The sequence below is a fragment of the Triplophysa dalaica genome, chromosome 1 (assembly GCF_015846415.1).
Source record: "Triplophysa dalaica isolate WHDGS20190420 chromosome 1, ASM1584641v1, whole genome shotgun sequence".
Classification (NCBI taxonomy): Eukaryota; Metazoa; Chordata; class Actinopteri; order Cypriniformes; family Nemacheilidae; genus Triplophysa; species Triplophysa dalaica.
In genome coordinates this window covers 14,755,452-14,771,865 of record NC_079542.1, presented here as the reverse complement: position 1 = coordinate 14,771,865, position 16,414 = coordinate 14,755,452, and the positions used below count along the sequence as shown (strand labels likewise).

The following is a 16,414-nucleotide window of genomic DNA, read 5'->3' as shown; positions in this document are numbered from 1 at the left end:
AGCAGCAAAGTAGCATTAATAAAATAAACAATAATGATAATGATAATATGGACTAAAGCGAATCAAAATTTACAGACCACTCCGCCCTCTGAATGCATGGAGAGGAGGTAGACACACTTGACTGTGTTTTTTGGGTGTTTAGCAATGGATGTTCATGCTTCTAGTTTCACAAAACCCATTATATTTAACATATTTCAAGTCTATTGCCCACCGCTGTCGTTCTTCTCACAAAAAGACAGGAAGTCCAGCCTTCCGAAACGCTCAGATTGGTAAAGCTAACCAGGTTTGTCATGCATCATGACGCATTTTGGCGTATTCCTTTGGGCGAAGGTTATTAAAAGCAGTCGGAATGGTGACATCAAGTACCCGGGAAGAAGAGGGGTGTAGTCCAGCCGTTCTCTGTAGTCCTTGAAAAGCGTATTCTTTAAATGGAATATCTCGCTTGGAACTGAACTTTGAGCTTTATCATTTTGCAGGTATTATCAAGTACATATTTTATGCTCTAACAGCAACAAAACACACTAACTATAGGTTGAAAATGGGATTGCGGGGAACGTGCATTTTAAATTCCTTGGCCTGCACATCTCGGCCGACCTCACCTGGTCCACACACATCTCCCAGCCGGTGGGGAACGCCCAGCAAACATTTTACTTTACACTCTGCAAAAACTTTACTGGTGTTTCACTGCCCACACTCCATGACATCTACACTGGCCGACTTCAGAAGAAGGCCAACTGCATTTCAAAAGACCCTGCTTACCCAGGACAACATTGGTTCTCCCCCTCACCTTCTGGAAGAAGGAACAAACTGAAAAAACAAAACCAACAGACTCAAAAACAGCTTCTATCCCCAAGCAGGTAGATGCTTAAATACAAAATCACTTACACACTCCCAAACAAACTAAAATGTGCTATAAAAATTAATATAAAGGTGCAATAACCCTCCCCTACTATATTATTCTGCCGCACTATTGCTTTACTTTTATTGTGTGTATATATACATTTGTTTATGTGTAGGTCTTGGCTGTTCTGACTTTCAACTCCATATATTTTATATCTCAACTACAACTACAATTTTCTTTGTTACAAAGCAGCTGTACATGAGACACATTGAATACAAGAAAAACAACTACAGGCATATACCTGTAAAAACAAGAAAAAGGTGAAAACAACAAAAGACTGACATACAAATGCTCCACACACACAATATGCATACATGCATACACACATTGACATAGACGCACACATGCAAACACACTCGCACACACGCACAGTGAAAGCACACATAGGAGAGAGAACCACAGGTCAAATATTAAACGGACTATAAATTGTTATATGCAATATTAATTATGTCTAACTTCAAAATTCTAACTTCTAATTTCTATAACTGTACAATCGTGAAGAGCTGCTAAACTGTTTCTCATTGTTCCCTAAACAATGACAATAAAGTTCTATTTCTATTCTAATAAAATAAACAACAACATTCTAATACTAAGTACGTCATTTTAATAAACAGTCAAATGACACAGAAACACAGTTTCAAGTTGACCATTGTTTTTGCTTTCTTACTGTAGTATACAGTATCATATTCATTTATTTTTCTGTTTTATATGATTATGTCTACATATAATTCTTCTTTTTATAATACCAGTGTAACTCAGGAAACTCAGTTTTAAAACAAAAACGTGAATATATATATATTTGTAATTACAAAGGTTCTCTCTCACTTGCTCTAGGCTACACCTTGTTGAATGAATTCGAGCTTGTTGTCATTCATGCCTGATGACGTGTCTCTGGACTCAAATGAGAGGGCACGAGAGCATCTGGCACGAGGACGCAATATGAAGAGAAACCTCGCGGTCGGAGAGTTGCACAAACTGTAACTGTATCGACGCATTGCAACAAGATGACGCGCATGGAATCATATATACGTGGAACGTTTGCGTGCGCTTTTTGTTTCCTCGGGTCTTTTTAAACGAATTGACTCTTTTTCCTCCATAGCACATCCGCAGGTAAATCTGATACTTGGACGATGCTGGACACATTCACAGCGAAGCTAAGAAAGTCATGTTACATTGTGCGTCTTTGAATTAGTCTTTACAAGACACGTTCTACAACCAGAGCAGGATTAGCTTATTTTGCGGAAGATTTTGCTGCTGGTTGCTACCGTTGTTCATCTCGCAAATAAAGCATCTAACGTCACGCGTAAAAACGCGAAGGGCTATTTTACCGAACATCATTGATTGTGAGTTTCATTTGATATCCTGACCTGTAAGAGAACATGACCGTTCCAGCGTGTTGGTTGCAAATGTTGTCGGGTTGTTAGCGATCTAACCATTTGTTCACTTGTGGGGTTGATTTCTGATCTAATAATGTCAAAATTAGGTTTAATCTTAATGTAATAACGAATGTAGCACATCTCATGCAGGAAGATGTTAGACTTTATAAAGGTTTCCTTATTTGTTACTGTCAGAGGTCACATTAACAGTTACATTGAGGAAGTGGTACCGCCACAGTATTGCATGTTTACATCGGACCCAAATGTCCTCTAAAGAGGCATTCTAGAATATTTAATCTTGGTTCTCAATTTTACGACAATTAATATTATGGTCATCAGTGGATTTATCTGATTGTAAAGTCGTTATCACTGACTTTACTAGTCGCACTGTGATAAGAGATATAGTGTCAGGAATTAAATACAGTTAAAATTCATGACGTGTACGTTGTTAACATCAGCTATATAAACCATTAAACTTTACTGCTGCTTGAACTCCTGTCTGAGGAGATCTGGGTGAGCCTTGAAATCTACCGACTGGCTTTTAAGAGACATTACTCTGCGATGCGCCTGTCTTCTTTCTTGGCTGTTTTTCGGCCTGCCCTTCCTCTCATCCTGGGACTTTCTTTGGGCTGTAGCCTCAGTCTTCTGATGGTGTCCTGGACACAGGGGGACGCAGATGAGGCATGTGGAGATGAACTGGGCACTGGGGGACTCCTACATAGTGGTCATGTTAGGGATCACCGGGATGGCAAAGATGGAGATAGGAATGAGGACTTCCAGCCACGAATTGTACCCTATCATAAGGATCCCAACAAACCACATAAGAAAGTACTTAGGTGAGACGTCACAAATAAATCCTGTATTTAAATCTTTGGTAGAAATAGTTGTTTAGGTCATTGAAGCAGTAAATAAAAAAATATATAGTAGAATTATTCTTGGCAGAAAACTCATCAGAGACAAAAAACAACTCATGTGCATCTGTTCATTGTTAAGAGGTGCATTTAATGTATTTTTCCCCACAGGACTCGCTACATTCACACAGAGCTGGGCATCCGAGAGCGTCTTCTGGTTGGCATCCTGAGCTCACGTGCCACTCTGAACACATTGGGTGTGGCAGTCAATAAAACCGTAGCTCATCGGTTTCACCGCACCTTCTTCTTCACAGGCCTTCGAAGTGCAAAGGCGCCGCACGGCATGACTGTTGTAGCTCACGGCGATGATCGGCCCGTCTGGCTGATGTATGAAACTATACGACACCTTCACCAACACTACGGCAACGAGTACGATTGGTTTTACCTTGCGCAAGACGACACGTACACGCAGGCTGAAAGGGTGATGGAGCTGGTTAACCATCTTAGTGCGGGACAGGATGTGTATATGGGACGGGCTGAGGAGTTTATTGGGGGTGAAGAACGTGCCCGATATTGTCATGGCGGATACGGGTATCTACTGTCGCGTAGCCTGCTGGCCCGACTGCAACCTCATCTGGACACCTGCAGAAACGACATCCTCAGCGTCAGACCGGATGAGTGGCTTGGTCGCTGCATCATTGATTACTTGGGTCTTAGTTGTGCGGAGAAGCATAAGGTGATGAGTTACTTGGTTTTTAGTCGTTGTATTTAGACTCATTTGTGTGTTGGAAAGGTTTTAATGGATGCAAAGCATGATGTTTTACAATTTACAGCCATTTTTGTTGAAAGATAATTGGGAAATTGAAATGGATTGTTTTCTTTTCCAATGATATAGGAGATGACTTACCGTTACTTTGAGCTACAGAAGAATGTAGACCCAGAGCGTGAAGACGGTGCCCAGTTTAAGAATGCCTTCACTGTCCATCCAGTCTCTGAACCTGCCCTGATGTACCGCCTGCACAAACGCTACAACCAGATTGAACTGGACTGGACGTATGCACAGATACAGCAACTTCAGGTACAGTATGTTATCTGATCTATGCAAGGATTTGACCTCAACATATACTTTTGTTTATTTAGATCTGTTTGGATATTTCTACTCAGGATTTGCAAAACTCTTATTCAATAACTGCACTTTTATAAGAATGTGTTATGAATTGTATTTTGAATTGTCCCTTTAAATGCATGCTTTTATTTGTAGTATTACAAATTGTAGGATTTTTTGAAACATGACATCATGAGACAAGACTCTCCCCTTTTTTGTCGTGTCCAGTTAAAAGAACAGTTAACCAAAACAGAATATTCTCTCATAATTTTCTAATCCGACTTTATGCTATGCCGGATGTATACGGCGTAAATTGAACACAAATTTAAAATATTCATATTTTAAACTTGTTAAACTATAAGCATTGATTTCCGTCAAGGATATTCTGTGACGTATGATGAGTTCTGGTGTAAGGTTAACCTCTCACCAACAGTGCCTATGACAGCGCATATGTCATGTGAGCTTTATGATACCTATAGAAGCAAGAAAAAGCTGATTTTAAGATTTTGTTTTGTTCTGTTTGGTCACAGGTCCAGATCAATAACATAAGTGAGCTCACTCCAGAAGGAAAATCTGGAGCCACCTGGCCCATCGGAATCAACCCACCCTTCCGGCCCAAGACTCGCTTTGAGGTGATCAACTGGGAATACTTCACTGAGGAGCACATTTATAAATGTGCCGACAGTTCTCCAAAGTGTGAACTTCGAGGTGCGGACCGTGAAGATGTTAATTCAGTCCTGGAGACCGCAGTGAGCCGTCTGAACGAGCGCTATCAGCCCCAGCTGCGGTTCCGTAAGCGCCGTCTATTGAATGGGTACAGGCGCTTCGATCCTACACGAGGGATGGAATACGTGCTGGATTTGGCCCTCGAAGCTTTTACACAAAAGGGTCATAGTCAGGTCATTGCCAAACGGGTAAGTCTGCTGAAGCCTCTCAGCACTGTGGAGATCATTCCCATGCCATACGTAACAGAAGCGACGCGGGTGCAGGTGATCCTCCCTGTGACGGCGCATGATCAGGACTTTGTGGGGAACTTCCTTGACATGTATGTCATGAATGCTTTGGATACCCATGACAATGCTCTGCTCACTTTCTTGTTTGTGTATGACCCCTTTGATGCCCAGCGGGTCAGCCAGACAGACGTCTTCGCCGGTGTCAAAGCCATGATTGGCGAGGTTGAGAAACGTTACGGCGATGTTAAAATTCCCTGGATCAGCGTGAAGACCGAAGTTCCTTCACAGGTCAAACTGATGGACATCATCTCCAAGAAGCATCCAGTAGACACCCTGTTCTTCCTAGCCAGCGTTTGGACAGAGGTCAACGCTGATTTTCTCAACCGTTGCCGTATGAATGCCATCAGCAATTGGCAGGTGTTCTTCCCAATGCACTTCCAAGAGTACAGTCCTGCTCTAGTCAACCGAGACCAGCAGCCTTCCGCCGCGTCATTTTTTGCTTCCGAGACACTGCGCGATGGACACTTTGACCGTCACGTCTTTGAAGAAGCCTGCTTTTACAATGCAGATTACATGGCTGCCCGCACAAAGATGGCAGCGGACATATTGGACAACGATGAGATGCTTGAGAACATGGATGTATACGAGATATTTGTCCGCTACTCAGGGTTGCACGTCTTTCGGGCTATAGAGCCGGCACTAATTCAGAAATATTTTCACAGGGAATGTAACCCACGGTTTAGCGAGGATATCTATCATCGCTGTGTGCTCAGTAACCTAGAGGGGCTAGCCTCTCGATCACACCTAGCCATGGCTTTGTTTGAACAAGAGCAGGCTAACAGCACTTAAAAACTACTGGAAGCATGCGTTAACTTTGCTTAAACTTCATCAATCTCATTTTGGTGGCCTTAAAAAACCGGGACTAGTCATGAACCAAAATCTGCCTCATGGAAAAGGACCTACTGATGTTGACGTTGTGAATTTCTCTGCACAGAACAGCCAATGTTTTAGTTCAACTAGACACAGTGAAGACGTGTTACTCAAGTGTTGACTCGTAAATTTTTACATGGAGTATATGACTAATAAACCAGCGGACTCATTTAACCTGAAAATGACACATTCTATATATTCTGTATATCTTTCTCCAAATTTAACCTGAGGAGTTAACTTTGTTTACATGACTGCCAATGACTAAATGCAGGTGAAAGGGAACTCTTCAAATTTGTTACAATATAAACATTACAGTCTTCATGGTTAACAGAGGTTTAGTTCCAAATCTCAGCCTCTTGAGCCAACCTTTTCCATCAGCTGTATGATTGTATGACCTTCAAAAGGAATGTTCTGAATATGTCAGGACTGAATAAAGTCATTATCTGTGATTTTCATGCATTTGTTTACATACAGTTATGCCATTGCATGAAACTAGTTCTGTATCTTTTCCAGACACATTCAGTACCTCGGGGTATAGAGTTGATCTACTTTGTTCTCGTTTCCTGACCAATGGTTGAGGATGAAACTACATGATGGGATAAAGACATAGGCCTTAATTATGTTCTGTCATTTGGTACTTTTGCATTAAATTGTCTGCAGTTGCTGGGAAAGGGACAGTTCACCATGAACATTCTGTCATCATTTACTTACCCTCATGTCATTCCAAACCGGTATGACTTATTTTCTTCAGCAGAACACAAAAAAGATATTTTGAAGAATGTTGGTAACTAAACACCATTGGCCTCTATTGACTTTTTCATTGTAGGACATTTAGAAATTGTTTTACAAAGAGTGTCTGTCTATATACTTTTGGTCACAGACTGGAGGAAATGAGCAGTCTTTACAAAGCTGGATTAGTCTGGCCCAAACAAATCAGGAGCTGTGCTTCGCTCTCACCCGAAATGGGCTCAGTAGAAGTTTGATTAAAATTCAATACCACACACTATGTAGAAAAACAGGCAAAGAGATAAAGTTTGACGTAAAATATGGTGTTCCGTCCTGTTCCAGAGGAATTGTGGGTTAATACAGAAAATTCTTCCTCTGACTTTATGTATGAAAGTCTCACTGAACATCTTGCCACCCTCCTTTCTATTTATGAGAACAAAGGGGAGCCCTGTGGACCTTGCCAGGTCAACAGTAGAGTGGCAGTGAAAGGCTCTTTTAAAATGTGGCCATACTGGATGGAAAACTTGTTGTATTCCTCATTTGTAAGTAAAAGCATGTGCTAAATTAAATGGTAATTTAAAACACCAACTCTTTTTGGACTTGCAGATGCAGTCTAACTGAGAAATACAGTAAAACATGGTTCAAACGTTTAACTGAAATGTTTTAAATAAATTTTATAGACTAATAAGTAGTTTAAATGTAGTGCCAACCTAATATTTACAACAAAATCAAAAGCAAAGTGAGTTCAAAAGCAGAGATGAGTGTTTTATTCCACAATCTTGTTATCAAACCATGTGTACATTTTTTTTGTTTTCACATACACACACACACATTTACAGTGTGTTCCATTCACAAACTTTGGCAACCGCTTGTTTATTTACATCCTCAATGTCTAACACAGGTACTACATTTTCATAATAATCTCTAGTGAAAGTAGAACCAGGTGAGACCACAAACTTGCAGTACAAATATTGTGAGAGAAAAACAAAATGACAAAGTGTATCGTTAAAACCTACGTGTTTAAATGTCTGCTGGCAGTAGTTTTCTATAAACACACACGTGAGACAAACACTATAACCAAATAAAATGGCTATAACATAATTTTCAAATAAGTTTAAAGCCTTGATGAATTTCGTTTATAAATACAACAGCATCAACAGAGATTCCAATACTGTGCAGAGAATAGTTCTCCCTCACTGTCTGGGGAAGATTTTTCCCTTTAACAAGGACTAGAGGGCAGTGTTATCCCATTTACTCTGCCTCGAAGTTTGAGTGACTGGCCACAGAATTTATGGACAGTTCTTTAAAAGGGGGGTTAACAGCAAAGCCATGTCTGAACCAAAGTCAGGGACAGCAAAATTGGTTGCTTGTAAAGTAAGAGAGTATGCTTCACACAAAAAGGAAAATCTTCAGTTGCTACAAAATCAAGGGCAGGTGTCATATTAAATGTTACATTATGTTACAACTCATAATCTTCAAAATGGCGGACACTGTACATGTAGTACCCACAAGAGTCATAGGGAGGTGCTCTTGTTGAAAAGAAGCAAAAATCCTTGGTGTGCTTCTCTTCACTTATTCAATTACACAATCTTTCAAAAAGACAAACAAAACAAACAATTGAAAAACAACATATGACCTCAAATGGCCTCTGCTGTACATGTTAGGTTATAATGTAGAGCGTCACAAACTAAAGATCAGTGCTCTTCTGATCCAGTTCCAAGGCTATCAGAAGGCCTCTCATGTCCTCGTATGAAAGTATAAAAATGTGTCCATGCAGCATGCATAGGTGTAAAAAATACTCTGAGAGCATCACAGAGGACACCCATCAGCATTTCTCTCTATGAGGAAACATGTGAGGTCACACTCAGGCAACAGCAAGAACACTCAATAATTGACCTATACAAGCCATCTCCCACTTGACACTAAAAATCCATCAGTTCTAGATCAACACTCAGAGGCAGTGAGAATCCAAAACTATACAGCAATGATCAAATTAATAATGCCAAACAAATGTGCATTTAACATGTTTCCCCCTTATTTATCCTTCATTTGATTTTGTTTAAAGTAACAAATAATTAGCATGGAAAGCTTTTGAAGCACTCATTTATCATCCATGATTTAGTGCAAAGACTCTAAGAGTCGTCAAGCAAAAGTCCTTCATCTATTCAAAGTCTGAACACGTTTTTTCAGTCATTTTGACCTTTGGTAAAACGTCAAATAAAGTGAAAGAAATGCCCACAGAATGTTATTTTCAACAGCACTATTAAAACAAAATAATATTGGTTTCAAAGAAAATTTTCTAAAATGTGCATGAAAAGATTTTGGTAAAACGATGAAACATTGAAAAAGTGATTTGACAGAGAATAATCAACTTTAACTGACAGTAAATCCACCTGTCCAATTGTTTTTATGATTAATTATTAGTTTGCATGTTGGGCCACTCTTCATATCATTTCTTCATATACAATGAAGGCTTTCAAAAGCAGTGACCTATCAGATTCTTCTAGACATCTAAAATAGCGTTTATCAACCTAATTAAAACAACCTCCTTCAATGTTTCTGTACAAAGTTTACTTAAATAGAGCAGCTCAATAAGTGTGGTAGGGTGAGAGAGAGAGTGTAACATACCCTAGTTGGTTAAGGTAATACTGAAATATGCTCCTTTAAAAGCTGCCTTCCTCAAAATACTTCATAAATACACTTCTGACAAAAAAGGGCAGACATTTTAAAATAATCATTCTAGATCCAAAAGTCACACGAACAAGCAAAATGTCGGAATTCCAAGATTTGATGATAGATAAGGAAAGCTGAATCCAATTCATGCTCCAACACAGGTGGGTTTCACAGTCTGTGAGCCTGAAACCAAGTCTTCAAGTTGAAATGAATTCACCCAGAATGGAAGACACATTACCACGTTTGGCTGAAACGTGCATACAGTGGAGATTTAAGGGCTGTTATGGTGACTGAATTGGTCCAATATGGTAAATCGTAGGTCTTGTGATGACAATGACTGAACACGTACACAAATTCTCATATACTGCAGAAACAGTGCAGAGAGCAAATGTTGTCACCATCGAGCCTTGTTGTCTGAATGTGAGTGATGTTGGATTTAGGTGGTCCTCATAGCCAAAACCTGCTCCAGCTCCTGTCTCTTCTGCTGAATCTTTGGAGAAATAGGGATGCTTATTGTAGTTAAACAATACCACATTACAACAATTAGATTATACACATAAAATCAGTTTTGTGGTTGATTCTATTTGTCCTACGTTTTCATATCCTTACCTTGCAATAGAAGTATCGACTGACAGCCTCCTGAGACCATGGCTCATGATAAAACTCTGCTCTTCTCTCCTCCTCTGGGTTCCCAACAACATCTGTCATAAGCTACAAAACAATCAAACGGTAAAATCAGTAAGAAATGTAAGATTTAATCTGATGTGTAACTAGGGAAAATAATAAAAGGTTTGCAGTTAACAATAAACAAACATATTTTTAGGTCCAGTGTATGATATGTGGTGGCACCTAGCAGTGAGGTTTTGAAGCACTACAGTGGCTGAAACAGGACTAAGATATTGTCACGTTTTTCGCTTCTATGCTAAAGGAGATTACATATTTACGAAACGCTCTCTGAAGAGCAGTTTGTTCATTTAGGTCTACTGAAGAAACAACATGGTGAATTCCAGGTAAGAGGACCAGCATTGTATGTTGATAGAATGGAATAGAATTCTCAAGGTAATAAAAACATAAGATTCATTATGTAAGGTCTTTATTTACTATATGATATATATTTTATTGCATTTCGTTCAATAGACTCTCCAAAAAATTACACACAGCACCTTTAAGTAGCCTAAATAAATGTGGCTTCAAAATAATCTGTATAGATTTAGCCGTAAAATACATAGCGGACATATTAAAGTTGTACAGACTTTAAGATCTCTGCTCTGGGATTTGAGCCAGTCCTGGATGTAGCCTTTGGGATCTCTGGAGAAGCTGAGCATGAAATCTCTCTGGATCTTCAGCTGATTTATAGACTCAATAGTCTCATGGATCTGGAGGTGGTTTAGAATCACATTATCATAAAAATACATACATGTATTCATACACATTATAGCACAACAAAAACGTTAAATCCAGATTATTTTCCGGTTCATATATTCAATGTCACTGAAATAATATCAGTCAGAATTAGAGATTGTAATATTCAGAACGAATGTCCAGAGTCATTTGTTACATTGTGCCCACACTGTTATGCAAGTCTCTGGCTAACCTTGTTATCCAGTGAGGCAATCTCTTGCTGATTGGCTGTGGAGAGCAGAAAGCTGCTCATCTGAGCTTTAAGGGGATCTTCCACCTCTACATCAATGTCATAGCACGCAGTTTTCTTTTGATCATTAGGGTCAACGCTGTACTCACAGACAAAAATAACATATGAGAATGCTTTCATTTTTTATAAGATTAGAGTTGACAAAAAAAAAACAGGCAACAAAATATGTCCAAATACTAAAATGAAATCTTCCTGATTTTGATTACATAAAGATCTACAGTATTTTAAAAACAAAAATATAATGAAAACAAAAGCAGCTGGTGATAACATCTTTAATACATTTTATTTACAGACTGTACAAACCTTATGATGTGGTTGATGACAATAGGGTCGGGGGGCAGCAGCAGATTAGTGAGACGCTGAGGAATTTCAGAGAACTTCAGACGCGGACTGTCAAAGATCTATGAGAGGACGAGACCTTCAGCACTTACAAAAAGCTCTTTGGTGCATAAAATATAACAAAATAGTATCCTTGCTTCATAAATCTTTCATGGTTTCATGCAATAATTACAGAAGACCAACTTGTAGTTTTTAATCAAGTGTACTGTACCTGCTGGAAGTACTTATCACAGTTGATGTACTCCTTGTCATGGGAGTCCTGCAATTTGTTGGTTTTGACATACTGCCAGAGCGCTTGTATAATACTGGAGCGAGTCTGTGTGTGAATACCCAGAAGACGAGCCAGTCTCGGATCCAGTTTAAACTGAGGCGGCTGAAAACAGGGCACAAATAAACTCAGTTAACCTTTGCTGTTAGGTCAGAGTGTTCAAAGCATTTTTGAACATGATTAAAGGCCTTTAAATATTAGCTGAAAGAAGGCAAAGTTGCTAAATATTATGGTATCTAAAAAAAATGTTTTATGTAGTAACATGCTAAATAATGCAATATACAATGTGCAATTCGATCATGCTTTGTAAAACCGATTTAAACTATATTAAAATTTACTTTAAACCTTAAGAAGTTTATAACTAGCATAAAAGTATAAAAACAAAGGAAAACAAAGCTAAAACAAAGCAATTATTGCAATATGCCATTTGTGATATATCGCAAATTTCTGTATATTGTGCTTCCCTTATATTTTTATCAGTTTAAGATTGAACCCCCCGACAGTAATTTAGCTTACACTTTGATCAATTGCCTGTAGTTTGTGAACAAATTGAAGTATTACTTGAATTTACAGCGTAAACCTAAGGTACCGTAAGATTACTCTCTCATACATTGTGATATTCACTATTATGCATTAATTGTTTTTTTATCATGTACTCATTATTTCAACTGGAATTCCTTGTAAACTCTGAAATGTCTCCTAAGAAATACAAAAATCAATTGGCCCATAATGTTAAATCTGGAAGTTCCAAAAATGTGTTAAAATGAAAAGAATTTTTTAAAATTCAGTGAAATTCAGTATTCTTGAGTTGTTATACAGTAAACATATTTACTGGATGCATTAGGTGAATGTTACCTGGTAATCCAGCATTAACAGCAGAGTGCAGCGCACACTAACATCACCAGGTCTCTTCACCTGAAAACCGTCTGTCTCCTGGGTGTTCTGGGTTCGATGCCACTGCAGAAAGTAAATACAGATTAACATCCACACTTACAAAGAGAAAAAGATCAAAGACAATTTAACACCTCAGATTGTAACTTTTTAACCCTTTGCAAGATCTTGCAGGGCCTGAATTAAATTAAGTGTATTTTTTGCTCTTTTCAGTCCAATTCAGTTTTCATTTTCACGACATGTATAAATAGTAGTTGTGGGCCGTTAACGCCGTTAACGTAGTGAGACTCTTATCGCGCGATAAAAAAAATGTGGCCGTTAATCTATTCTCAAAGTTGGGTTGGGAGCTGGGTCTATACTACGCAAGCTATGATGACTTTCACCTTGATATTTTAGCGCGGATGTATACCAGCTTAACTGCACTGTACGGGGCGAGAACGAGATTTTTTAACTCGCGTGATTCGCGGAAGCAGAAGCCGCCTCATCATCTCATAACCAGGGCTTCATTCGCACGATTCGCGCAGCAAGTAGGTCTATTGGCTCTTTGCATTAACATATAAATCACTCGCGCTTGACACGCCATTCGTGTTTGGTCTGAACACAACATAACGTTACTGTGAAATTACCGCATCAAACGTGACGTGCTAACATGGATGCAGCTATGAAGCCGCCGGGTTTGCTTCAGGGAATATTAATTTTTAAGAAGCTTCCCAATAGAAACATCGACAAGACTAAGGTTGTTTGCACCTTGTGCAATGTGGAATTGGTTTAAAAAAAAACACTTTCTCTCAACAGGTAGTGGTCTAGCTTTAGTTGAAACCAGTAACTTTGTATTGAGATCTAATGTATTATGGCTCCTGTATGACATATCGCTTGTTGCTCCCTCACTCTTTGTAAGTCGCTTTGGATAAAAGCGTCTGCTAAATGACTAAATGTAAATGTACTGCAGGAGCTCTTCCAGTCTCAAGTACCACCTAAATGCAAAGCATCCCTTAGCTAATGCGGAAGTAAACACAAGTTCATCTTATTTAACATAATTTAATTTTCATCACCAATTATCATGGTAGAACAGCTTTCTCAAGCAGTTTGTGATGCATTTTGGAAACAGGAGATGAGCCCCTGGTCTAATGCGCCACCTGGCTTGAGAAACCCGTTCTCAAAGACTTACTTTTAGTCATTATTTGGGTAGCACACATATTCTGAATGCAAGAATTGCAAAAGAATTCAAAATGAGCCATTTTAATCTAGATTAATCTAGATTAATCTTGGAATTAATCTAGATTAAAAAAATTAATCTATGCCCACCACTAATAAATAGCAAATGCATTTCCACCCATTGTGCTGGTCTGGGGCTCCATTTTAACAATCTCGGTGCATGGTGTAAAGCGCAGGGTGCAAGTGTACTTAAGGTGTGTCCGAATCCACTTTGCTAGTTTATTGACGGAAAACAGTCAGCGGGCCAGGCGCATGGTCTAAAATGGTGGTCCATATTCTCTTAATGAGTCATGGGTGTGTTTTGGGCAAAACATACATACCAATCAGAGTCTCATTTCCCATCTCACTATTTAAACGGTGGAATTTGCAAGAGCAAAGACTGGACACTTCTCCGAGGTTAAAGCACGCGAGCAGTCCATCTACAGGACTTTTTTATCTTTATGTATACAATTAAAATCTTTTACATTTCAATCCATTTTTTCTTAATATTTGGTATGTTTGTGTGCTGCTGCACGTGTGTAATAAGTAGAATGTAAGCGCGCTATGGATCCGACTACAGGCGCGTATTACTAACGCGTTGTTTAAATGACCAAAAACATATTGCGCAATTGACTTTAGATGAGGTTTCAGTTGGTCAGTTGCACTGTCTATTTCAGTTGCCTCAAAATAGCAACACACTAACAATTCGTTGTCAAAAATAAAATATATATATATATATTGGCTTATATTATTTGAGAGGAGTTTCACATTATTTCCTTAGGCCTAATCCTTTAATAGACTGAGTGCGTTTCTTACATGTGACTTATATTTTAAAGAATAAGGATTTGTACAGTACATGTCGCTCGGGAACAGGGTTCAACGAAAACATAGAAGGCCAGCGCTGATAGTGGAATTCATTTTAGTCATAAATTGAATTACGTTTTTAATCCTCCCATGTTGTCTAATCCATATGAAGAATTCAGATGCAAACCCTCTAAATCCATCAGATTAATTTAGTTTAAATGAGTTACTACCTGTTGCAATCGAGCCCAATTGTAACATGATCATTTATCGTCAATTAATTTAGGCCATGTCCCAGGATCCTTTAAGCTGCCTGTCATTAAGCTTCTTATCCAAAAAACAAACTTAGACCCATATGAACTTGGAAGCCATAGACCGATTTAAAATCTAAAAGTAGTGTCCACTCAGTTGTGCTCTTTCCTATAAAATAATCACATACACAAAAAATTTCAGTCTGACTTTAGACCGGATCATAGCACTGAAACTGCGCTCGTTAAAATGACAAACAACCTGCTTATAGCATCTGATAAAGGTAATATCTCACTCCTAGTCCTGCTTGACCTTAGTGCTGCGTTCGATAATGTAGACCATTAAATACTTTAAGATCGTTTACAAAATTATACCGGTATTCAGGGACAGGTACTACAATGGTTCAGATCTTACTTATCAGACAGATATCCATATGTCCATTTAAATGGGGAATCATCAAATCTAATGCAAGTAAATTATGGATTACCTCAGGGATCGGTTTTAAGACCCTTGCTTTTCTCCATATGCATGCTGCCCCTCGGCAACATTATTAGAAAACATGCTATGCAGCTGATACTCAGCTATTCATCTCATCAAGACCAGATGATTCCTTCAAGTTATCCAAATTGGTAGAGTGCATCAAAGATATAAAACATTGGATGACTACTAATTTCCTTCTTTTAAACTAACAAAACAGAAATAATACTTATCGCACCAAAAACACTTAAAAAGAATATCTCCGATTATAACCTGCAAATTGAAGGCTGCACTATTACTCTAACAAATACACTTAAAGACCTAGGCGTTATATTTGACAGCGCCCTTTCATTTAAAAATAACATCTCAAATGTCACAAAAACAGCCTTCTACCACCTTATCAATGTTGCAAAAATACTTAATATGTTATGTGTTGATGACGCAGAAAAGCTTATTAATGCATTTGTGACCTCAAGACTTGACTATTGTAATGCTCTACTTAATGGTTGTCCTGCATCATCAATTAACAAACTACCGTCAGTTCAGAATGCAGCTGCCAGAGTTCTCACCAGGTCAAGAAAATACGATCACATAACCCCAATTTTATCATCCCTTCCCTGGTTTCCCATTAAGTATCGTATTGATTTTAAGATTGCTATTAATTACTTATAAAGCCTTAAACGGTTTAGCCCCTACCTACTTAACAGAGATTATATCACATTACAACCCATCACGCACTCTAAGATCTCAAAACTCCAGACTTTTGACAACACCTAGAATAACTAAATCCACCAAAGGGGCTAGAGCTTTCTCATACGTAGCACCTAAACTCTGGAATTGCCTTCTCGATACTATTCGAGGGTCAGACACACTCTCAAAATGTAAATCTAGATTAAAGACACATCTTTTTAGCCAAAGTTTTACTTAATGCATCGTTAATGAACAGCAGCTACACAAATTATTCTCTATCTGCCCCCGCTGATAGATCATTCTATTTATTAGAATGATCTTGGTTGGCCTATAAACACC

At 38.6% G+C, this 16,414-nt stretch overlaps 2 protein-coding genes across 4 annotated transcripts in view; one reads left to right on the top strand and one right to left on the bottom strand.

Moving 5' to 3' along the window:
- The first annotated feature begins 1,822 nt into the window (after positions 1-1,822).
- Positions 1,823-6,565, top strand: chpf2 (chondroitin polymerizing factor 2). Its single transcript, XM_056762705.1, has 4 exons — positions 1,823-3,113; positions 3,300-3,864; positions 4,024-4,206; positions 4,764-6,565. Exons 1-4 carry the CDS (start codon positions 2,839-2,841, stop codon positions 6,033-6,035), a joined length of 2,295 nt encoding a protein of 764 aa, XP_056618683.1. The 5' UTR covers positions 1,823-2,838; the 3' UTR covers positions 6,036-6,565.
- Positions 6,566-7,582: 1,017 nt separating this feature from the next.
- Positions 7,583-16,414, bottom strand: part of smarcd3b (SWI/SNF related, matrix associated, actin dependent regulator of chromatin, subfamily d, member 3b) — a 39,400-nt gene continuing 30,568 nt past the window's right edge. For all 3 annotated transcript variants that reach the window (XM_056762897.1, XM_056762830.1, XM_056762980.1), the window contains 7 exons: positions 12,629-12,730; positions 11,717-11,878; positions 11,470-11,567; positions 11,110-11,245; positions 10,769-10,891; positions 10,125-10,226; positions 7,583-10,005 (listed from right to left, as the gene is read on the bottom strand). In XM_056762897.1, the coding sequence (XP_056618875.1) occupies positions 9,952-10,005; positions 10,125-10,226; positions 10,769-10,891; positions 11,110-11,245; positions 11,470-11,567; positions 11,717-11,878; positions 12,629-12,730 (777 nt within the window). In that variant the 3' untranslated portion in view covers positions 7,583-9,951. The remainder of the gene's footprint in view (positions 10,006-10,124; positions 10,227-10,768; positions 10,892-11,109; positions 11,246-11,469; positions 11,568-11,716; positions 11,879-12,628; positions 12,731-16,414) is intronic.

Bases quoted from the DNA above. Each gene is read 5' to 3' on its own strand.
- chpf2 (XM_056762705.1), top strand. From the start codon at position 2,839: ATGCGCCTGTCTTCTTTCTTGGCTGTTTTTCGGCCTGCCCTTCCTCTC. The intron at 3,865-4,023 runs GTGATGAGTTAC...CCAATGATATAG, and splicing joins GTTGTGCGGAGAAGCATAAG to GAGATGACTTACCGTTACTT. The intron at 4,207-4,763 runs GTACAGTATGTT...GTTTGGTCACAG, and splicing joins CACAGATACAGCAACTTCAG to GTCCAGATCAATAACATAAG.